We start from the raw sequence: 25,463 nt of genomic DNA, 5'->3' as shown, positions 1-25,463 counted from the left end.
TGAACGATTCAATGTTATCCAATGCCAATTTTATTTTTAAGGTTAACTTTGTCATATTGAGTTGTAATTTATTATACTTTTCTTCTACTGTTACAGGTTGATAAAATGCCACGAAAAGCAAGTGATTAAGCCCGGTGTGCGTAAATATGCCGTAAAATCAAATTATACCACAGCTATTTTAGAGGAAGCCCTAGATAAAATCCGATCGGGAGCCTCAACTAGGATGAGAGCTTCAGAAAGGTTTAATATACCGCTCGTAACTTTATTTTATAAATTAAAGCAAAAGCATACCAAGGGTGTTGGTAGACCAATTGCACTGTCGAAATCTGCGGAAGAAAGTTTTAAGTCTCATCTGTTAGTCGTGAATGATATTGGAATACCAATAAGTATGTTTGATTTTAGGGTTATTGTAAATAAATATTTGAACGAAACGAAAAAATAAAATAAATACTTTAGAAGAAAATACTACTCTTTATTGGATAATTAAGTGTTGGCAACTCCAAAGATTGGCAGAAAGTGTCCAAACTGGTAACACCAAATTTACGGCAAAGCTTAATAATGGTGCAGAGTGCAACGTCCTTCCAAAATTCATAGTACAGAAAACTCAAGTTTGTACACAACCAAGTTGCACTAAAAATTTAACAAGTTTCTCAAATAACAGAATGTTAGTACCTACTTGGAGAAGTGAAGTTACAATACAAAATAAAAGGGAAAACTGTTAAAATACTATTTAAAGTTGTAGCTGAAAGAGTCACACCAGTCTTAAGACTAAACAGTTGTGAGAAGTTGGGATTAGTCGCACGGGTTGAAACATTGAAAGAAAGTTCAACCAATGATGACATATTTAAAAGGGTACGTTGGTACAAAAAATTTGAGTATGATATTGACCTCATAGAAAACCCTAAATTTGAAATTAAACCGATAAGAAATGTTCCACACGCCATAAGAAATGAAGTAAAACAAGAATTAGATAGAATGGTAAAACTGGATGTCATCAAACCTGAAACAGAACCGACAACAGCAGTGAGTCCAATGGTGGTGATCAGACAAAAATGAATATTGAGAATATGCATAGACCCATCAGATGTGAACAAAAATATTTTAAGAATACATTTCCCACTTTCAACAATAGAAGAGATAGCAGCTGACGTCAAAGGATCAGCACGGCACTAAAGGATTTTGGCAAGTTAAATTATCAAAAATAACACAAAAGATACTGCCTTTTATATACCTTTTCTACATCTGAATGGAAGAGATAATCATTCAAAAGACTCGTTTGGAGTATCGTCAGCACCTGAAAGTTTTCAAGGAATCTTGGCTAATCTTCTTAGCACATTCAAAAATGTAAGAGTATCAATCGAGGATATCTTTATTCATGCCAAAGAGGAGGAAGAGCCACAGAAAACGGTCAAAGAAATAATAAGAGACATTGAAATTTTCTGGTTTCAAACTTAATCAAAGTAAATGCATCTTTTAAGTCACAAGTTTCAACTGGGAATTCTATTAAGATGAAGCACTCAATAAAATTAAAATTTTTTTACAGAATCCATCAGTGTTAAAATTATATGATGTAAACAAACGAGTCACACTAAGAGTGGATGCAAGTTTAAAGAATCTTGGTGCAGCATTCCTTCAGGAAAGGCAGCTTATGGAGCCAGAACATTGACTAAATCTGAACAAAATTATGCTCACATTATGAAGGAGGTATTTGCTATATACTATTTGGGTGCAAAAAGTTCCATGAGTAGGTCTATAGCAAATACTTATTATCGAATCAAATCACAAGCCGCTCGAGACAATATTCAGAAAAAAAATACAGTCAGCCCAAGCTAGACTTCAACGTATAATGCTCAACCTAACACCATATTCACCAAAAATTACTTTTAACAAAATCATATAAATACCATTAGCAGACTTTTTAAGCCGTGATTATGACACTTCAAAACTAACGAGTATTAGGAATAAAACCAAAAGATTTGTTTCTATTCAATTTCATTCATTCATTCAATTACTTCAAAGGTCTAATTTTCAGAGGTCACAAAATTATAGTGCCCAAAATACAAGTACCCCAGATGCTAAAAAACATAAACCAAGGTCAGCTTGGAATTCAGAGCTGCTTGAAAAGAGCACGCCAATTGCTCTATTGGATAGGAATAATCAATCGTTAATAGATATTGCACAAAAATATAAAATCTCCAAATTATTCCTTCATAGACACAATACTTATATCATGAAAAAGCAAGGTGGCCATGCAGCATTAGCTACGGATGTAGGAGAATACCTAATACAATATACAAAATATGTGTGTTCTGAATGGGGATATCCCCTTGAAACAATAGACTTTATATTATTAATAAAGGGATACTTAGACAACTTAGGAGTAGTGATAAAAAGATTCAAAAATAATATGTCAGAGGTCACAAAATTGCAGTGCCCAAAACACAAGTAGCTTAGATGCTAAAAAACATAGACCAAGGTCAGCTTGGAATTCAGAGCTGCTTGAAAGAGCACGCCATTTGCTCTATTGGAGAGAACTAATTAATCGTTAATAGATATTGCATAAAAATATAAAATCTCTAAATCAGTCCTTCATAGACACAATACTTATGTCATGAAAAAGCAAGGTGGCCAAGCAGCATTAGCTCCGGATGTATGGGAATACCTAATACAATATACAAAGGTGTGTTCTGAATGGGGATATCTCCTTGAAACAATAGACTTTAGATTATTAATAAAGGGATACATAGACAATGTAGGAGTAGTGATAAAAAAGATTAAAAAATGTTACGCCTGGCCCTGCCTACACTTGGAGAGCTCTTCCCTTTCCGCACCGATCCGTCGCCGTCGAGCCGGGGGCCGGAGGCGGGAATACGCCCGTACGTCCCGGCCCCTGTAGGTGGCGGCCTCCCCCCGGTGAAGGTCAAGGGGCGACCTGAGGGGGTGAGGCCGCGCGGCGCGCTACCAGCACTCTAGCGCGATGCCGTGGAGTGATTAGAGCGACCGGTCGACGGTGTATCGCGTCCCGACCCGGCAGGCTGGTTCTGGTCCAGCGGGGTATTCCGGGACACCAGCGGCACCGTCTGGGCGGCCCGACGGGCTGCCGTACCGAGACGGCCGACGTTTCAGAGCCTTCGATTCGCCTCGAAGGCTCCGTCGGCTGGGCGTCCTTGGGGTGAGCCGCGCCGTCTGGTTGTAGTGTTGACCGCGGTAGCCCCCCTACCTCATCCTGGTTCTGACCTCGGAGGGGATCGGACGTCGGGTGTAAGAGTGCAGGGGAGTCGTTTAGTGGGTGGGTCCTAAAATCCTTGGGCCCGCGGTCTGCTCACAACACCATGCAGACCGTTGAGTCTCACATACCCCGCGCGCCCCTTTTGCGCGGGGACCTCGTAGGAGGTTCGGCCCTCTACCCGAAAAAAAAAAAAAAAAATGGCCCTACCTACACAAAATTTTTTTGGAAACGACATAAACTTACAATTACCGGTAGATTAAGCCAAAATATAAAACGTTCAAGAGCAGCAGTCTCGCCAGAGATGATAAAGGCATATTTCGATGAACTAGAAGTACCACTACAAAGAATTCCTTGAGATAACATCGTCAACTATGACGAAACTAACTTGGTTGATGTCCTTGCTGCCATATGAGGTAAATAAGGCACAACGTGGAAACAAAATGGGCCATAAGGTTCTCTTTATAATAGTACCAGATCTAGTTGATTTGATGGATTAACATTTGAAGACTAGGGAGGACTATTGTATTCGATTTTTAAAACTGGCACAAAAATTCTTGTAGGCGATAATCTCGCCTCTCACCTTTCAATAGATATAATAAAGGAATGTGAAACACGTAATATTAGGTTCATTTTTTACCTGCCAACTCTAAGCACCTTACTCAACCATTAGACGTAGCTTTCTTCAGGCCGTTGAAAAGTGCTTGGCAGCACATACTTTATAATTGGAAAAAGACCGACGGGAGAATGCAAGCTACTATACCCAAAAACATATTTCCATCGCTTCTTAAAAAACTTATGAAAGAAATAGAATCAAACGTCAGTAAAAAAAATACAGCTAGGTTTTGAAAAGTGCGGCATAAGTTCGGTAAATAGAAATAAGGTTTTAGATAGATTGCCAAGCACAAATCCAGAAGCTAGAAATTAAAACTTCAAAGAAGTAATTGATCAAACGGTTCTTTCTATGCAATGAGGAACACAGGAAGTTTTAAAACATCCTACAAAAAAAAAAATGTTATTCCTGGAAGAAGTGTAGAAAATATAATCTTGACAGAAGAATCAGAATATCCTGATAACACAAATGAATGTGACAATGAGAGTAATACAGAGAAAAATCTGGATAATAATTTAAACATATTAGAAGAAACTGGCCCCAGTAACGTCAAAAAAGCTGATAGAAAGTTTAACGTGGTCAACCAACCCATTGATTTTTTTTGTGTGTGTTACGTGTGTGACCCAATATGCTTCTAGTGTGGGAAGGGTTTGCATTATTAATACTTTTATTAGGTTTTGAGATTGCTTCACGTTTTACTATCCTTCCGGGGCTGTCGTGGTTGTTTTCAATGATAAACTAAGGAGATTTATCTATTTCTTTCCGTTTAACTAACGTTTGTTGAGACGCAAGCGACGCCAAAAACATAAGTTTTTTAGATTTTTCGGTAACATGATTGAAAATTGGCTCTATCACTAGAGTCTTTGCATTAGATGTCGTATTTATAATTTCATGTTTGTCGGTCTGGTATTGTTCCTGTGCGAATACCGGTTCAACGATTTTACTTTCACTGTCGATTACGATGTTGTTTGCCATGATAGGGCTGTCACTCGCAGCGGAATAATTTCGCTCACTCAACAGTTCGACAGCTGACACCATTTTTGTTGTATTTTGTGCAGGAGACCTACAGGGACGGATTTTGATTTCATCACTGGGATTACTTGTGTTTGTGCTTGGCTTCAGTATCCGAGACGATGCACCAAAAGTTACTCTGGAAGGATTATAAAAACGTTCTTCTTCATCCATTTTTACTACCATTTTGTTGAGGATGTCGTGGGTAAGAAAACCATCATTCACAACTGAAAATTCTTTTCTTGGTTTCTTTTTGGACGAAATACCGGTTTCTTTTTCTTTACATGACAGGGTTGAATTGGGTTCTGGAGTTGTTATGCTTTCATTATTAGTTCGCACGGTAAGGGGAGGCACTTCAATTGTCAGCCAACTTTGATTTGAGCAAGGAACTTCTGTTATATTTGGTTGATTGATCTTCCTGTTTATTTCCATCGCATCACCACAACTTTCTTGTGTTAAATTCGATGTGTAACATTTCGATAGCGACATTAAATGATCAGGATTGACTAAACGAATATTTGTAGAGCTCCGGGAAGCGATTGTTGAAGGAACTCGCGTCGCAGTGTCGCTAACGGCGCCGCGGTCTGGAACATTCGAGTTCAGTTGGTCGCAGTCCTTCAAGTACACTGTACCGTTGAACAGTTTGGATTCAATCGCCTTCATTACATCAACAGTGATCGGCCTGCAAGCATTGAGCAGTACCCTGTTACGCGGCGAACTTAAGAATGCATCCGTTAATCTTTTTAACTTCTTGTTAAAGTCCGGATTCTTGCAAAGCTGTGTAGGATCATACGAACGATTTCGGGGTTTATGAAATAAGTAACTAGACATTTTCACTTTCATACTATCGTCTGTTCTAGTTTCACTTTGTGCACCGGATTTACTTTCTAAGAACAAAGTGTTGTTCATTGTATTACTGATGTCAGAATTAATTCGATTCGTAATCTTATTAACATCAGTTTGTATTTCCGAAATGTTCAGTTGTTTTAAACTGTCTTTTAAGTTACAACCCTGCAGCTTGTTTTTTGACATTTTCATTGCATCTTCTTTCAAATCAAAGAGACATTTTAATTCAGAAGTCGATGCACTATTTCCATATTCACAACTTAACCGACTTTGTAAAGTGAAATCGTTTTTGGTCTGAATAACGTGCACTGCAATAGTAAATAATTATTAACTGAAAGACTGCCGTTACATTATGCAATATGCTGAGGAATACATTGAAATTATTAAAAAAAAACTCTTTTCAATATCTTAATATCATAATTATCTGGTAAATCTATTATACTGAGTCATATATAAATGTTAGAATCGCAGAAATGTAACTAATTTGTAAAATAAAATCAAATTTTTCATTTACTAGAAGTGTTGTAAATTAAAACTCACCTGTATTTACATGATCATTTTCAATAGACTGGACTTTGTTATCAGCAAATTCTATTACGTTATCAAAAATATTCAAATGCAATTGTTCTTCCATTTCAGACTTTAATATTATATTTGTCTCTTGCAAGACTTTTTCTTGTATATCTTCTGCATTAGACACATTGTTGGTGTCATCTCGATGACATTTAGTTTCTTCTACAATCATTGGTTCATCTTCACATACTTTTGTAGATGTTAGATCTTTACTATCATGGGTATCATGCACGTTGCCGTAAACACAGACAATTTTCGGAACTATTTCATTTGAATTTTCGACTGTTTCGCGAAGGTAATCAAGAGTTGGGGAAATATTTTGATTTTTTTCAGTCTTCACCACATCTTCACCAAAATCAGTATTGCATGTTTCATTTTTGATCAATTGTTCTGTTTTCCCGGTGTGTAAAAGTAATGGTATTTTAATAGTTTGTAATGGGTCAGCCAGATCTTCAAAATCTCTAGGTTCGGATTTTATTTCAATAATCATCATTCCATTGGTTTCAGTGTTCTCTTCGCTTCTTCTCCCGAGCTTCGTTGTTTCGTTGTCCAAATCTTGGTCCACATCTATCGTTTCTATGAAAGGTTCAATGACTTCTAAGTCTGGTTGAGATTCTGGAAGAGTTAATTACCATGTCAGATGATATTTCAACTTAGAATTTAATGTAGTCATTAATGTTAGTAGTCATTAGTGTTTTACTAATGTTTTTAAGTATTATTGTTTACTAGAGTGTAGACTGTTACAGTACCGTGCAGTTTAATGACCATTGCTGCACACATCCTGAGTTTGAAACTAATTCGCCTGTCCTAATTTTTTGTTTAAGCGAAATTTAAAATCCCATTCCCATTAGACAAAAATATTTAGTGCTACTGAACGTGGATATTTAACTACGCTAGTTGACTAGTCCATACAGTTTAAAAACTCGAAGACAAATTTCCAACTTTGTTACTCAATTTCACCTTTATTGTAAAAACAAAAGAAGCCTTTTGATAAGTCAATATTGTCAGAGCAATATTGCCGCACTGGCGGGGCGTTCTTATGCGTTTGTATTTCGATCAGATCACGTGATCTTTTTGAAGTCTCCCAAATCAGTTAGGCCGGCGACACTATCGCGTTTACTGCGTTTTCGTATAACTTCAGAGTTCCGAAAGCAATCAGAAGTTCTTGGGATCTTTACGATATTTTTTAAAATATTTTATATACGTTTACGGAGATCAATTTTTGTGAAATAAAAATGATTCAAATTATTACACACATAAAGTCGAACTATACACGCGAGCAAAAGTTTGGAATCACTTACTTGAAATGGGTTCCATTCGATCTTGCTTACTAAATAAATTCTTAATTATCATAAATTACATCACTTTAAAGGTTCAACTGTCAACTTTAAATTGATACCAAATTCATTCTAATCAAGCCAGAAGTTAAGGAGCTATCCCGGATTAAGTGAAGGAGGTAGGAAAACAAGGAAATATGGAAAAATAATGAATGAATAAAATAACAAAAATTAGTAAATAATTTTTTTATTTAGCCTTAAAATTAAGTATCAGTAGTTTGTGTTCCCTCCCCTCGCCCTATTAACTGCTCGAAGACCATAATTCAAAGACCTGATCAGCTTCTGAATTGATTCTTGTGGGATACCTTCCCGCTCCTCAATCAACGCCGATTTCAGCTTATTCAGACATGAAGGAGCAGAAGTTCTGGCACGAACCTTCCTCTTCAATTAATTCCACGCGTGCTCAATGGGATTCAAGTCAGGGCTGAGTGCTGGCCAGTCCAATGTAGCGATACCGACTTCTTTGAGGTATTCAGTTGTTACACGGGCACTGTGACAACGAGTGTTATCGTGCATAAGGTGGAAGTCATCACCGATATATCCCGCATAGGGAACGACATGCTTCAGCAGAATATCGGAAATGTACCGGTCCGAAGTTAGACGGCCTCCTCATCCCCCGCCAGGCACGAAAACAAGCTCGGTTTTACGGTCGAAGGAAATGCCGGCCCACATCATACTAGAGCTGCTCCCATAAGCCACTGCTTCAGTGAAACAGCACTGCGCAAATCAATCCCTAGGCCGCCGGTAGACCTGACCTCTTCGGTCACTACCGTGTAAACACATCCTGCTCTCCTCGGAGAACAGGACTTGCCTCCATTGCTCAACTTCCCAATCAAGATGGGTGCGAGCAAATTGAAGGCATGCTTGTTGGTGAGCTACCAACGGGGCTGTGGCAGGCCTTTTTGGAGTCGGATCCAGTTGCTTGAGTCGTCGACAAACTGTTCACTCGCTGGCTGCTTCCCCACATCTCGGAGCTCCTATTGGACGTCGACACCAGGTAAATGCCGATTTTGGAAAGAGGTTGACATGATAAAACGGTCATCCCTCTCCGATGTGCACCGGCGCCGTCCAGATCTTGGTCTCGGAATAAAGCCACCAGTCTCCCAAAAACGCTTGTAAGCTTTCGAAACACAGGACTGGCTTATGTGGAGCCGACGAGCGACAGCCCGCTGGCTGAGCCCTTCTTGCAATAGGGCTACGATTTCAGCTGCTTTTGTAGGTGTTGTCTCCATTGTCGTACAAGGTAAAGGGTCAAAAGTAGCGGAGATGTGTACCGGTCAACAGGTGAAAGTCGACTGATAAAGAAAATCCGACAACAGGTGCTTTTATAGGGGTCAATAGATCGCAACTCGCGACGTATCAAATAATTGAAACACGTCTTTTTCGTTATTCCTTCACTTAATCCGGGATAGATTCTTAAATACTGGCTTGATTTTAATGAAATTGGTATCAGTTTAAAGTTAAGACTTGAACCTATAAAATGGTGTCATTTTTATAATTATTAAAAAAAAATTTAGTACACAAGATCGCGCGGAACCAATTTCGAGTAAGTGATTCCAAACTTTTGCTCGCAAGTGTAGATGATACGGATTTTTATTCCCAGCCTTAGGTAAATTATCCGATATCTACCTCCTCTATTCATAAATACATTGTGCAAAATTTAATTTTAATTATCTACTTGAATGTTCTTGAATCTTGTAATCGGATCTCGTAATTTAAATAACATTTTGTGGTTTTTACTACTCTCTCTCTCTCGTCGTCACTATAGTTACTGTTATTACGTAAACATTAAAGTCTAAGAAAATCAATAAACTTGCCAGTGTCTATAGTAGCTTCCACGTTGTTCATCCATTTCTCCTTTTCCTGTGAATTAAATTTAAACTGATGAAATCTGCATTATTTTCTACTAATACTGTACAGGGTGTCCCACAATGAGCATAATATCAAGTCTAAAACTGAAAACAGTGTTCTATTAGGATAATCGATTCCACCATTTAAAAAAAAGGTCAGTAGTCTTCGATCAACAATAGTAACTAGATAAAGGGATACGTACAAAATTAAAGCAAAAACTGTCCGCGTGAATATATACTTATATAGCTACATTCGTTTACTAACAAACGGAGAAAAAAGTTTTGAAACACTTTTACGTTCAAACTAATTACAACTATGGCACCTAGTAATAAAGTCACAAATCTCTAAAATATTATCTAATACTTACGATTATTCGTCACATAAAACGAGCAAAGCAATAAATTACTCCTGTCACTTACTAATAAAAAGACATATTTTAAACAATTTTTAATGTTAAATCAATCTTAAGCGGCAACAAATAAAGTAACTTTTCCCTTAATTGCTCTGAGAACTAACATCGTTTTGCTTTATTTATTTTTGCTTTTTGAAATGCCGATTTCTATTTACTACAGGAAGTAAGGGAGTCGCGCTGAACACTAAAATAATTTATTAATGAATTAAAGTAAAAGTTTAGTTGTTTACTTTTTATGTTTTGGAAATGTATGTTTGTTAGTATCTATACATTTCTTATTATTTTATTAGCGTTACGTTTTTGTGTAATATATATTTTTAAGTTTTCGCGACCAGTGCACATAATAAAACAACGTTTAAACGGTTTCAAGCGCGGTATTTTTATTACAATGTTTTGGCCACGTTTCAGTAGCCGTGAGCACGGAAGGCAAAGATGTCCAGTGTCAATAAGCGGAGATCTTAGCTGGCTTATAAAAGTCATCTCTTGTTTCTCTGGCGACAATCGAGATCCATTCTGCACACGTGATTGCTAGGAAAGCTAAAATAAAAATGGAAAGCTAAGTATCTAATGAGAGTCCAACAAACAGACACAAAGGCAGCATTAAACAATTTTAACCAACTAATTTTGAAGTACTGCTAACAAATTTTAAAAAATTATTATAACACAAATCTACTCCATGCATTTACTGTTCTGTTAAGCAAAAATTTGTCCATGTGTTGGCCGAGCCTTGGCCAACATTTGTAGCGGTGGTTAAAAATCGGTAATTTTGTTCAAAATTTAATATTATTTATAAGTTTAAAGCTTAAAATATAGTTTATACTTCATGTACTTACCGAAAGTAAGATACTCCGGCCGTTAAATTGCTTTTTCGGGCCTAATTTTTGCAACTTTTAAATACATACTGCGGTATTGTGAGACGGGTTGACATTGGCTGTGTTTGAAGTGAACTAAACAAAATAAGAGCTCACATTTCAAGTGAGCTGTTATTTGACGAGACGGATTTTATGCACCGACCCGAAATCTAGTTAGTATTGTTGATCGAAGTCAGTAGTAATGAAAATAGTTTCATATTAAATAATATTTGAACACAACGAACTAACTATTCTTCTGATGACCCTAGAATTATGTTTTACGTCAGGTGCCGTTATATGAGTCGTATTAAAAATAAGGGCGGCCTTATATCAAGAGATGTAATTTTTAAAACATAATTGATAACATCTATTAATAAATAAAAATTGTAAGAATCCCAGAAATTCTAATATCTTGTTTTCGGAAGGCAGAAGTAATACGAAAAAAAAGTGTAAACGCGATAATTCGGCCAGCCTATAGTAGGTTCTTTGAACTCAAACATTTGAACCATGCGTGTGATGTCAGCCGATGGAAATATGTACTATAAAAATACACACATTAAGACACCGCCACGCCAAACAGCTTATTTTGTCTTTTCAATAAGGATGATATTTAGTAACATTCGCACGGCGAGTTAAAAATTTCTTTTGAGTTTTTGAACCTTATGCACCTAGTGATACGGTTGCATTTTTTTGACGTATTAATTGTTTGAAATGAGTTGAACGAATTCGTTATTGTCTATCTCGTTCTGATGCATTTAATTGCAGAACGGCTAAACAGTATTTTTATTGTGTAAAAATTCAGGGCTGTCATCGAATACTTTAAATAATTACTAAATTATTTTTTATGTCAAATTACATCTTTGATTTTTTTAAACATTTTTAATGTGATCTACATTGTTGATACCACAGCCAGGTTTTTGCTTGACTATCCCATTGTGGCACACGCTGTATACACCCCAGTCAATATAGACGTTTCACTAAATAAAACGTACTATTTTAGATTACTTAGATCTACTTGATACATTACTTAACTATATAAAAATGGTATCGGTAGAGAACATGGTGAATAAATAACATAAATGAAATGGAATTTCTTTACTTCAAATTGCGGTGCACCTTCAAACGTGACAAGTATACAAGTACACAAGTATACAGCATGCAGAAGGCGTCTTCAACATCATGTGGCTTACGGAGTCTTCAGCAGTCAGCGACTTGGCTGTGCTCCTGGCATTGCTGATGTCCATGAGCAACGGTGACTACTTACCATCAGATGAGCCGTACGCAAGCCCGCCTACAAAGCCAATAAAAATAAGTCAATCGAATGGAATGAAAGATAAAGATTCTGATATATACTACAGAATGATCGCAGATGGAAAGAAGAAACAAAATCATACGCATTCAATTCATAAGGTACTATGATTTAAGACTTACGAAGTCTTCAGACATTATGACAAGTCTTTTCTCGATCAGTTCTCGCCATTCCGGAAATGCACTCGTTATTATTGACGGGTATCTGGAATAGAACATTCCATTGATTCGCTCTTTATGTTGAGATAAACGAACCGATATCATCTTGAACAGCCACTCCCGCTGGTGAGCATCGGCAATGCCAAACGACACTTTAGGAATGACGTCGTTTAGGGTCAAAATGTAAGAGGTAGCTATAGATGATAACTAATACATAATAATATAATGACCATTCGTACTGTTTTCGATAGGAAAGTACTCTTTTAAAGGCGAGTTTTTTTTGTTTATTTATTTATACTGTTTTTCAATTAAATTTAAATTATACTGAATTTTAATATTTGAATCTAAAAATATAATATAAATGTATAATGATGAAGTTCACAAATAACCGTTTAGAAAAAAAATTGTGACCATTAACTTTGGACCAACCTTTAGCATAAAACACGACCTGTTTTACCGATAGAGTAAACCTATCCTTTTATCCTATTTAGTCCTTGTTTGATCTTTGTCTTTATTTTTTCATACAAATATATACCTATAGACATCTACAACGTAAATGCGCCACCCACCTTGAGATATAAGTTCTAAGGTCTCAGTATAGTTAAAACGGGTGCCCTACCCTTCAAACCTAAACGCATTACTGCTTCACGGCAGAAATAGGCAGGGCGGTGGTACCTACCCGTGCGGACTCACAGGCGGTCCTACCACCAGTAATAATGGTGCCATTATTACCAGTAATGCCAGTATTACCAGTAATACCAGTAATAATAAAAAAGTTAACGATGCAAGAGATTCATTGCGATTTGGGGGCAACATTAGGAGTCTGCTCCGCCGTATTCCACAGTCGTAAGGTGGGCTTCTCGACTTCGGGTAGGCAGAACGAGCACGGAAGACGAACGTCGTTGCAACCGTCCATCTACGTCAGTTACCCAAGAAAATGTTGCGAAAGTCGAGAAAATTGTATTGAGTGATCGAAGAGTCACCATCCGATACTTAATTCAAGAAACGGGTATTTCATATGGAAGTATTCAATTCATACTGAAACAATCTTTGCATATGACAGAGTCTCTGTAAGATGGGTGCCGAGAATGTTAACCGACAGTCGGACACAAAATCGACTTGACATTTCGAAGATATTGGTAGACAAGTTTCAAGAAGATTCTGGAAACTTTTCGTTTCATTTCGTAACAATGGACGAAACATGGGTCGATCGTTTTGATCCCGAGACAAAACAGCAATCTACGCAATGGAAACGGCCACCATGACCGACCCCGAAGAAGATTCATGCCGTGGCATCGGCTGGCAACGTTATGGCCTCAATATCTTGGGACTCAGGAGGGATATTGTTGATTGCTTACTCGGAGCGTGGAACCACTATTACAAGTCAATATTATGCGGCTTTAATTACCAAGTTGAGGAATGCCATCAAAGAGAAGAGGAGAGGGAAACTTCGAAGGGGCGTGCTGTTTCATCACGACAACGCACCCGAGTACATGTCGGCAGTTGTGATGGCTGCCATTCAGCAAGCTGGCTTCGAATTGGTTGATCAACCCCCTTATTCACCAGATCTGGCGCCTAGCAATTTTTATCTGTTCCTCTAATTGAAAGAATACTTAAGGGGAAACAGGTACGAGGACGATAACGAGGTGATGGATGGAGAGGAGAACTTTTTGCAAGGCCAAGACCAAAGCTTTTTTTTGAAAGGGATAGAAGCCTTTGAAAAGCGCTGACTCGCTGTGTAGATGACTCGGAGACTATGTAGAAAAATAAATTATTAAGTTATCAATAGTCATCATATTCTATCTCATTCTCACTACTTTTTAATCCCCCCTAGTACTAATACACAATGAATAGTTAGATGTCTTGCCAGGATGCCGCGGCATATATACTGCGGTTATGAAAGAGCAACTAAGGAGAACCGTTGACGGTATTTGTTTAAACAGGACCTACTTCTGAACGCGGCGCGCGTAAAGCTTTCAAAGGTGCTGTATAACGATGAAAAGGCAGAGTTGTTGGCCGATGCATTGCAAGAACAGTGCACCACCAATACTCAAACGCGTGAACCCGGAACAGACCGAGTTAGTCATCAGGGAGGTCGAGCGCAGAGCTTCCCAGCCACCCGCGGACGCGTTACCCCCCATTAACATTGACGAAATAAAGTTAGGAATCGCGAACTTACAACCACGGGAAGCGCCCGGATCCGACGGAATCCATAACCACGGTTTAAAATTTTACCCGCCCAACTAATAATCATGTTGGTCTCCGTTTTAAACCTTACGGCATACACAAAGCTGAAAAACCTAAAAATGAGCCCACAAGCTACCGCCCGATCTCCGCCCCTTGCCAATGATAGGCAAGTTATACAAGCGACTATTATGCAAACGCCTCTGGGACTTCATCACCTCGAAAGGCATCCTGATCGACGAACAGTTCAGCTTCCGCGCGGAGCACTCTTTCATTCAGCAAGTCTTAGGGAGCACATCTTAGTAAGGCTAAATATACGTAAATCCTTCCCCACGGAAGCTCTCTTCTCCGATATCACGAAAGCGTTCAACAAAGTCTGGCACAACGGTTTAATTTACAAACTGCATAACATGAACCCATTGAAGACACAGGTTTGCGCGTTCACTGCGAAGAAGGACCCTTTTGTCATGGCGCCGGAATTTCAAGGAGTATCCCTGCAGCTTTCCGCGAGTATCGGGATTCTGGGGGTCGATATTTCGAGCGATGTCCAGTTTCGGAGTCATTTGGAAGGTAAAGCCAAATTGGCCTCTAAAATGTTGGGAGTTCTCAACAGAGCGAAGCGGTATTTCACGCCTGGACAGAGACTTGCGCTTTATAAAGCGCAGGTCCGACCTCGCGTGGAGTACTGCTCTCACCTCTGGGCCGGGGCTCCCAAATACCAGCTACTTCCATTTGACTCCATACAGAAACGGGCTGTTCGGATGGTCGATAGTCCTGCGCTCGCGGATCGCTTGGAACCTCTGGGTCTACGGAGGGACTTCGGTTCTCTCTGTGTTTTATACCGCATGGTCCATGGGGAATGCTCTGAGGAATTATTCGAGATGATTCCCTCATCTCCTTTTTATCATCGCACCTCCCGCCATCGGAGCAGAGTTCATCCATATTATCTGGAACCGCTGCGTTCATCGACAGTGCGTTTCCAAAGATCTTTTTTGCCACGTACCATCCGGCTTTGGAATGAACTCCCCTCCACGGTGTTTTCCGAGCGCTATGACATGTCCTTCTTCAAACGAGGCTTGCGGAGAGTACTTTATGGTAGGCAGCGGCTTGGCTCTGCCCCTGACATTGCTGACGTCCATGAGCGACGGTGACCACTTACCATCAGGTGGGCCGTATGCTCGTCTGCCTACAAAGGCAATAAAAAAAAAATAAAAAAAAATGGACGTCAAAGTTATCGGTGTCAGGAACTGGAAGGAGAAAGCCCTGAACAGAGCAGTCTGAAGAGATATACTGGACCAGTCTAAGGCTCATCCTGGGCTGTAAGGCCTGAGATGATGATAGCATAGTCTTGTGCTCATCATACGAGACTTCTTGTCGAACCGTTCGTTTCGGTACCAAGTCGAGGGAACTTGCTCTCTCACGACATATCTCAGTCGGAGTTCCAAAAGGCTCTTTTCTCTACTTTCTAACCCGCTACTATTAACGAATTACGCCGGTCGCCGGCGACCCGCTTAGCCTTTCTCGCGAATAATACGGCTATCTACTACTCTAGTAGGAAGATGTCGTTCATGCATAGTAAGCTCCAGATCACGGCTATCAACGATCGGACAGTGGTTCCGGAAGTAACGCATCGACATCAACCCCACGAAAAGCACAGCCATGTTCTTCAAAAGGGGTCACCCGAGAGGGAGGGTCCAAGAGAACTACTGCTAGTATCTCGTCACGAGTTAGGCGCGGTAACTCCATACCCACTATTAAAATATTTGGCCAGCCCATGCCGTGGGCTTTGAAGGCTAAACACCTAAGCGTCACCCTCGACAGAAGGTTGATATTCGGGCCTCACATTAAGTCAGTACGCTACCGAGCCGCGTTTCTACTTGGTCGATTCTACCCTATGATCTGCAAGCGAAGTACATTGTCCCTTCGTTACATGGTGACCCTCTGCAAAAACTTGCATACGTTCCGTTATGAGTCATGACCTATGCTAGTATTAACTCTCTGTATGGACCAGTCCTACATACCTCGCGCGCCCCCTAGGCGCGGGGATCTCGTAGGAGGATCGACCCCAGACCGAAAGCCACTGGCTGCTTTGTGATGTTCGTATAGTGCCGCACTCCGCCACTGTCTGCGGGCAGGGTGATAGGCAGTTCGTTAATTAGGGATGTCGCCACTAGCGTTTAAAATTTATATATTCCTTTTTTGGAGTCCGGTCGCTTATTAAACAAATAAGTTGCGTACGTACATACGTTAATCGTACTATTTGTTTAAGTTTAACTTGATGGTCGCTTTCGTTTAGACCCCCGGTAGGCAGCAATGTATGACAAATAAAACCCAACGGTGGGTATTCTTTCTGCAGCTTAATGACAAACATAACTTGAGACCTGTGGAAATGTAAACTTACTTTTGGGCCACAGCTCTCTGTAATTTGGTTGCGCTTTGTATAGACTCGGCCGACGAAGGAGAGTTCTCGCGGGAGGCGTACCAGTACTCATATAGCGATTCCCTGGTCACCTCCTTCAGCTGATACCAACGCTTCTGCAGTAGCATCGGTGAGCACTGACGACCCCTGTAAAAGAACTATTAATTTTAGGAAATACAATATAATGGTGTACTTTACTGGTATACTCTTATGTGTCCCAAGGTTAAGATACCGCCATACCTGTATTTTGGTATTATAAAATCAAGAAATATTTATAAAATTAGGAATGCACTTGTCATAGGGTCTAATGTAACCTTGCGTGAATAGATAACACTATCCTGTTTTATTTTTCCACGAAGCAGGAACACACGTTCCGTTTTGAAGGATGAACAGTCGATCTGCTATAGAATAAAATTGAGACTGCGAACTAATGTCTCAAGATGGGTGGCTATTGACATACCACATCGATAACGACTCTGTCCCTCTTCCGTTGAAGGAGCTCATTAGTGTTAGGACCAGGCTTCGTAGGCGTTTTAACAGAAGGCCGTCATTAAACTTACCTCGAGTTGTAGAGGGCGGTGGCCGCAGTCCAGGCGCCGGCCAGACTGTCTCCGGACCTGTCCTCTATGTCAAACTTCGTCACCAGCTCGAAGAGATCAATCAACGGCTGACGATCCTGAGTTTGACATCTCATACCATCCTGTAAATTAGATATCACGAAGTTCTATTGCATAGTTTCCAAATTTTTATTTTAGTATTTATTGTACTTGATATTCAGCCAACTTACTTTTTCAATTAGATCTATTTTCTCATGGACGAGAGCAAAGTCAAATATAATCCAATCCGTCTGGGACATTCGGTCCTTAGCCAATACATTTTCACTCTTATCGTCTGCCGCATAAAGTGTCTTCAGCTTGTTGAGTACTACAGTTTTCATGTGGTACCTGTTAATCTTATACCTTTAAACGAAAAAGATTTATTGGTAAAATTGCTTTAATATCATTTGACTATGTATGAGAAGTGTGGTTGAAAGACCAGAATCAGTGAAATCATTTGCCGCCTCTGATGAATAGCGATATACTAGAGTCTATTAACTAGACTGTCATATATATCCGATACTGATTTAAAAAAATACTATATGAACTAAATCAAGAGGTTTTTTCACATGACCAATTTAATAACAGTTTTGTGCTATCTGTTTAACAGTTTGTTATGTAATGTTATAAGTTGGGATCAAGAGATTGTTCGCTACCTAATGAACAATAAAAGATAAATAACAGATTACATCAATACAAAGGTTATAAATAGTTATTTCTTATTTCAGTTTTAAATTCTAGAGTTCACCATATATGCATTGAGTAAGTCTACTTATATGTCAACCAGGATAAAATGACCTATATATTATTCTTTTAAACAAATACTTACCACGGGAATCTGTTAGTTTCAAAATGAGTCTTCATATTTCCCCTGAGTTCTTTACTTGATTTCATTTCTTCTAACAGTTGGTTCTCCAAAACCAATAAATGATTCTTTTGATGTTTAGAGCTTTCCAATGCAAGGTTGTGTAGAATATCTAGTTAAAATTGAACAATTTAGTTATACTATGTCTGAGTAAGTTTAACATTGAGATTTAGTTTATTTGTTGAAACATATTCACATACAGTCTTGCACAATGAAAAGTATTTCTGGTCCCCATTTGTGATTTCTGTCTTTCTCTGTGTAATCTGTATCTTATATATTCTATAATTTTTTAAATCAATAAAAAGTCAAATAAAAAAATACATGTGTGCAATTCACACGTGGTAGAAGTGAAACCTTCCAAAATTAAAATACAATTATCCTAAACGTCTTAAGTATATGTAAAATGTTGTCATTAGTAAATAATTGTAAGGTAGCGCCCTCTGTGAATTGATATTTTAATTTCACGTATAATTCTAAATTAAAATTCACTACAACAGCTTTCATACACACGTTAGTATTAAAAAATCTCACAGATGGCGCTGTATTAAATAGTATGTATATTTCTGTCTCATTCTTTGCTAGCTTCATCCTACACATTTTTGTATTTGTGTCTCTTACCTGTCGTTTTTTCCGTTGCATCCGGTTTGAAATCGCAACGATTCTAAAGAAGTTTTCACTTCAAAAAGTTTTATTGAACTATTAAAAAAAAAAAACGTGTGACACTCGGGGACTGCCGCTGTAAAGCTGCAATAACTAATATGCTCTACCTCGTCCAATTTTGGATTGGGAGAAATGTAAATTGCTACCATGACTACGTGTAGGCCATTTCTATGTTTGCATAAGCACGCACAAATATCTCCAACAAATAAGCGCCTAATATTAACATCGCTAACGTGTGCAATATTTATTTTAAACACCCGTCACTCCGCCTACATGTAGCTCGCGTTCAACACATTAACACGTTGCGCTTGTGTAGTGTTTGTGAATAAGCGCGCGGCGTGATGTCGCACTGCATGCGCATCATGAAAAGTCTGCCCATCTCTCTCTCGCGCGGTCTAGCTTATGAGTGTGAAGGGGACAGATGTTTATAGATATAGCGTGGTCTTATTTTATTATTGTTTTAATATTAAATTATTATTGTCTAATTATTATTGCATAAGTTGATAAAAAAAATGCTATGCAATAGCTTTACCGCGCTATTCCCCGAGTGCCACACGTTTTTATTTTGGTAAATAGCTACCCCACCTTTTGGAACAGTATCTCGATTGAATTGAGCAATACAATTGAAATCAGGTATTTCAATCGGATCATCATGCGCCGCTCCTAATAATTCTTCGTCTTCTTGTTCTTCATCGTTTTCTCGGCACAACTGTGTACAAATTTGTAAAGTTTTCTCTATGTCCAAATTTGATTCAAATTCTTTCTTACGTTCTAATATCGTATCTTTGTTGTCCTCGTATATTTGAATAAACTTATTTTCAGCGATAATATCATTTTCTTCACTTTGAAATGGAACATGCAACAGAACCATCTCACGCCTATAATCGTTGTAATTTTCAGCCATATCGTAGTTCTTGTATCTTATTATTCTTGCAGTATCTCTTTTACTGTAAGTCCCCTTTTTATTTATGTAATATTTTGCAACAAATTGTGCTAACGTAACATCGCGGAGCTCTTCAGGTCTTTTCTCGTACTTATCGAACCAATTCTCTTTCCCAACGTTCGTACAGTCATCGTCTAAAGTTTCAAGTTCCTTCATAGATTTTCTAATTCTTGCGCGTTCAGTAGGCAATACCGTTGGAATGTAGACTGTCGCCACCGATGACTTAGCCACAGGTTCTCTTAATAAATACCAAGCAGCTTCTTGTGCCGACATTTCAACAGACTGAAGTATATCAATACTCACTTTGTTCGTGATATCGACAATGTCGAATTCTGGATGCTCGTCCATTATGTCAATTATTTGTCTTTGCAAATTACTAATCCCTCTATTATGCTTATTGGCATATTCAACAACATATGTTGCACAAGCATATTCATCTAGTATAATCTGAAAGTCCATGTTCGATTTAAAATGATGTAATACGAACGGATTGAAAGAGTTGTGCCATTTTTCTGCTGGTGTTCTTTTATAGAATAATTTTGGTCTATTGATACCAGCACGAATAATATTGTAGTAATGATCATCAGAAATAATATAATTATGCGAGTAAAATTCATCAAAATTCGTGTAGTCAAAATATTCGAGATTATTTCTTATAAATTTAAATCGTTTCTTATATTCTTTGAAAAGTGCTTCTGAGTAATCGGGATCAGTGTCTTTCATAGGTATCAAATAAACAGTTTTTTTTGTTGGCATAAATGGTGCGCCAAATCTACATTCTTGCTTTTTATTGGGATTCATTTTTTTATAACACGTGGATGTGTGTTTGTGTGTTACTAGTTTTATATTTCCAGACGCCTCTGACGCTGACACAGAAACCAATTCGTCAATTAATTTAATAACTTCAGGATCATTGCTCAATAAATCTTCAGGAACATTTTCCAACCAAAGAAGAATATGTGCATGTGGGCTACCAAGATGTTGAAATTCTATTCTTTTGAAATAATGTACTACTCTATATTTTCCGAATGGACTTCTTTTCTTTGATTGCAAAACTTTTAATAGACAATTTACCTTTTTATTAAAATAAATAGCACAAGTTACGGCATCTTCATTCACAAGTTGAGCTTTATACATATAACTTATTTCTGCTAAAAACTTATCTGAAATTTCCGCCCCCTCGTTTTTCAATTTGTACAATAATTTCAACAAATTTTCCCAGCCCGTTTCATTGGCGCTTAGACCCATAAAAGCAGTTGGTGGTCCTAATTGCCTGATCATTGCAAAAAGATCTTTTTTGCGATCTGACCAAAACCAAGCGGAATTTGGTATGCAGCGAAGGAATGCGAGATTTGTTTCTAAACAATTATTTATATATTCTTCAGATTCAATGGTGTCTTTCGTAATTGAAGTACCTTGTCCGACATGCTTAAACGCAACGTTGACACATCCACTAACTCGCAACTTCATGATTTTAGCAGCGATGTATAAGAGGTGTTGTGGGTCAGTAGCGCGCCTATCAGTACGCCGGAGTTCGCTGGTAGCTTGCATGAATGGAGTAACAGTAACACCATCTCTATATGTTCGAAACTGACCGCCGTAGATTGTCGGAAAAGATAATTCTTCCGCATGTTCATCTATTAAAATACTGGCTGGCCTGTTATATTCACCGGGTGCTAGACTCAAAAAATAATCATCATTCCACAAAAGAGTTTGTTGCTGCGCAACTAAATTGTCTTCAATTGGCACGTGTTCACTTATTTCATCCATATTCAATTGCGAAGTACGTTCATTGTCGGTAAAAAAAGACTCATCGATTTTAATGTCATGATAAATATAAAGAGGCGTAGATACTAAATACGACAACCACTCTTCAATATGACTCTTATTCACAAGCCCGTGGACATGACTAGTTTTGTGAATCAACTTCTTTTTCAAATGCACATAAAAGCAATGGTCGTCTTGAATTTTTCTTGGCAATTGTTTCACCATTGTATCGACTTCGATAGGAACATTAATTATCTGGGCGTAAATACCATACTGATCATTAACGTGTCTCAGCCTACGAATTTGCATGAACGCTAGTCTCGGTGAAATCAATCGTTGCTCGATAAGGTTTAACGTTGGTAAATGTGATGGAATTTTCGGATATGCAAAACCATTGTAGGTTGACATAAGAGGAATTTTTTCTTTTTCCAAAGATGTATAGCACGTATAGCAGACTTGAACTATTTCACCAGGGGTATAATTCTAAAAAAATCCAATTCATATTATCTAGATATAGAAACAAAATATAAAGTTAATAATTTAAAAAAAAACTATATAATTAAGATTACCTGCAGGATTGTTTTCAAAATACTCTCATGTTTACTGGTCGACATTTTCAAGTCTCTTTTCCACCATAGTCTGTCGCAAATAATACAAGAATGGCCAAATGAATTACTCGTAAAGTCTTTATAAAAATCAATATGACTTGTGCTGTGTTTACGATAATTTGTGTAAACTGGAGTAGTACCATCAACAATAAAATCCATAATATTTTCACCAATTCGATCTTCTCTATCAATCTCAATTTCATTTTCATGATTGTTATGGTTATCTTCGGTAGCATCTTCAACATAATTGTCATGCAATAGTTGAATATTGGCATCAACATGGGCTTCATTTTGGGTAGCATCTTTTATTGGCTTCAATAAATCTGATACTTCATAAAAAGGTGTGAAATGTTGTTCACGAAGATGAAGATGAATCCAGTTTTGTGCATCATTCGCTCTAAAATGCCAAAAGATAGTGTCTTCATTCTTTGTAGTTATGTTGTAAAAACAATAATGTACACAAACATTTTGATTGTACATTTTTGAAAATAAGTACAAACAATCCAAATCTCCGTAATCATTAGTGCTTGATAGAATCTTATATGCTTCTTGCGGATTGTGGCAGGAGTTTAAATAGGGTGAATCGCGTAACTGATTTCTCAATTCACAGCTCTCAATTTGAAGTTGCAAAACACTTATGAGCGAGTGGAATAGGCAATCGCCATCGCCAGGAATTCCCGTGTTCCTGTGTAGAATAACTTCGGGAGTAATGCATTCATTACGCTGTTCATAAATTTGATTTTCCTGTAGCGTTACATTTTCTGTATTTTCAACAGCCCTATCTTGCACGACATTCTCTTCATTACTGCACAATTTTCGTCTTTTCCTGTGAAAAAAATGAGGAAATCGTAAAGTTAAATAAGATTGAGGCATATTACTACTACATATTACTACAACTTGTTTTTACATATTATTAAATCAAATTACATATCCACGTAGGATTTTTCTGCTTTACGTTGACGAAATTCCCTTTGACGTTCAGCATTTGTTTTTGGTACTTTTTTTCTTTTTTTTTTTTCTTCATTTTTCTTCAAATCTTTCTGACGGTGATAATATGCTCTTTGACGTTCACATTTTCTTTTTCTTTTTAGCTCTTTAAGATTTTCTTCTCTATAAAACGAAGATAGCTAGGTATAAATAATTAGGTATAAATAGTGTAATTACTAATTAATTAATTACACACCAAAAAAATTATTCATTAAAAAATTTGAACAAAAAGAACAATATTAAGAGTTTGATTATCGAATTTCACGCGATGTATATTTATATACATATAATATCATACTTAGTCTGGTCATAAATACTGTTACAATTAAAAATAAACAAAATATTACATTTGAATTTGGAATCTGTCATTTTTATATGATTGCTCATTGAGTTCTCTCATTTTGGCGCTAATACATTGTACAATATTTTGCGATATTAAAATGGAGTGGGGTGATAAAGGGAACCGAATCGCTGTGATTGCATTACACAAAGTAGGTATGAAGCCAAATGCAATTTTTAAAACTTTCCATACGTTTGGTATTAGTAATATTTTTGTGTACCGGTCTAATTAATAGGTGCAATGAGACCTCCTGTTTGTGACAGAAAAAGATCTGGCCGTCCACGCAGTGTTCGTACGAAAAAGGTGGCCAAAGCAGTAATGGAAAGAATTCGAAGAAATCCTGTCCGAAAGCAAAAGATTTTATCTCGGGAGATGACGATAGCCCCTAGAACCATGTCGCGTATTTTAAAAGATGACTTAGGACTTGCAACCTATAAGAGACGTACTGTCATTTCTTACCTGATAATTTAAAAGAGAATAGGGTGGTAAAATTGAAACAACTACTGAAGCGGTATGCAAAGGGAAGTCAGAAATATTTTGTTTACGGATGACAACATTTTTACAATTGAGCAACATTTTAACAAATAAAATGACCGTATTTATACTCAAAGCTCTAAGGAAGCTTCCCAATTAGTCTACAGAGTGCAACGTGGGCACTATCCGACTTCAGTGATGGTTTGGTGGGGTATTAGCTATGAAGGAGTGACTGGGCTATACTTTTGTGAAAAAGGTATCAAAACATCGGCACAAGTGTATCAAGATACCATTCTTGAGAAGGTAGTGAAGTCCCTTAACAGCACCATGTTCAATAATCAAGAATGGTCCTTCCAGCAAGACTCGGCGCCAGGTCATAAAGCTCGGTCTACGCAGTCTTGGTTGGAAACGAACGTTTCGGACTTCATCAGAGCTGAAGACAGGCCGTCGTCTAGTCCCGACCTTAATCCGCTGGATTATGATTTATGGTCAGTTTTAGAGAGTATGGCTTGCTCTAAGCGCCATGACAATTTGGAATCCCTAAAGCAATCCATACGATTGGCAGTGCACAATTTTCCCATGGAAAGAGTGCGTGCTTCTATTGATAACTGGCCTTAACTATCAAAGGACTGTATTGCAGCCAATGGAGACCACTTCGCATAAGCTTTTTATACTTTAAATTATTTTATATTTATGTATTAAACTAACACACTTAAATGTTATTTGCCATAGAATTTTTTTTGTTTTCTTTTGTAACAGTATTTATGACCAGACTAAGTATTGATTATCTTTATTATTATTTATCTATACACTGTACGTCTTGCCGAAATCTGTGATTATAGAAATATAATAGACTTTGGCAACAGAATCTTATTAGTTTACAAACTTATAATTTTAATTATCTATAGTCGAATTTCGACTACCAGGGAACCACTAGTAATAATAAAATATATGTAGAGTACTCACTCATTTTCTTTCACAATTTTTTCATCACTTTCTTCATTAATAAATGCACTTTGTATATTCATATTTAAAACACTATAGACACAAATTTTACGCGTACAGCTATAGCCAGGGGGGTGCAACTCCCATACAAAGGCAAATAACATACAACTAGCGTCATCTTACTCCTGTGGCGACGTCATTTTTGTAACTTTTAGGCATTAATGATCTAATAAACTCACTAGATGGCAGATATGAGTTCTGACTCAATAAAAAATGTAGCGTACTTTGAAGCAGTGCTTCCACTTTTAGGGAATTCTCCCTTTTTTAGGGAAAAATAGCTGATATTTTGGATGATAAAGACAATTTAAAAAATACCAGGATTTAGGATATTTCGGGGTGAAAAGCAAAGCCTATACTAGTAACTGTTGTGAATTTTAAAATAAACGATAATTAAAGTAAAACAATGAACATTTTATTTTATGGAGAGA

The 25,463-nt window shown here is 37.7% G+C and overlaps 1 protein-coding gene and 1 long non-coding RNA gene across 2 annotated transcripts; both read right to left on the bottom strand.

Moving 5' to 3' along the window:
- Positions 1-451: 451 nt before the first annotated feature.
- Positions 452-25,365, bottom strand: LOC134198701 (uncharacterized). Its single transcript, XM_062674333.1, has 12 exons — positions 24,997-25,365; positions 23,157-23,339; positions 22,191-23,055; positions 19,497-22,104; positions 18,216-18,363; positions 17,578-17,749; positions 17,351-17,490; positions 16,773-16,937; positions 12,152-12,233; positions 9,424-9,469; positions 6,237-6,884; positions 452-6,004 (listed from the first exon to the last, which is right to left on the bottom strand). The coding sequence occupies exons 1-12, from the start codon at positions 25,137-25,139 to the stop codon at positions 4,578-4,580; spliced, it is 6,627 nt and encodes a 2,208-aa protein (XP_062530317.1). The 5' UTR covers positions 25,140-25,365; the 3' UTR covers positions 452-4,577.
- Positions 10,224-12,136, bottom strand: LOC134200755 (uncharacterized). Its single transcript, XR_009975804.1, has 2 exons — positions 10,703-12,136; positions 10,224-10,406 (listed from the first exon to the last, which is right to left on the bottom strand). It is a non-coding gene; the product is annotated as an uncharacterized LOC134200755 (long non-coding RNA).
- Positions 25,366-25,463: the final 98 nt, after the last annotated feature.

Source organism: Bombyx mori, chromosome 20, assembly GCF_030269925.1.
Source record: "Bombyx mori chromosome 20, ASM3026992v2".
Taxonomy (NCBI): Eukaryota; Metazoa; Arthropoda; class Insecta; order Lepidoptera; family Bombycidae; genus Bombyx; species Bombyx mori.
The sequence above is the reverse complement of the archived record's forward strand: the minus strand, read 5'-3'. Positions and strand labels throughout refer to the sequence as shown.

Coding starts and splice junctions, on each gene's coding strand:
- LOC134198701 (XM_062674333.1), bottom strand. CDS start 25,139: ATGTTATTTGCCTTTGTATGGGAGTTGCACCCCCCTGGCTATAGCTGT. Junction 22,105..22,190: donor TTTTGAAAACAATCCTGCAG/GTAATCTTAATT, acceptor GGATTTTTTTAG/AATTATACCCCTGGTGAAAT. Junction 17,750..18,215: donor GAAACTAACAGATTCCCGTG/GTAAGTATTTGT, acceptor TTTCGTTTAAAG/GTATAAGATTAACAGGTACC.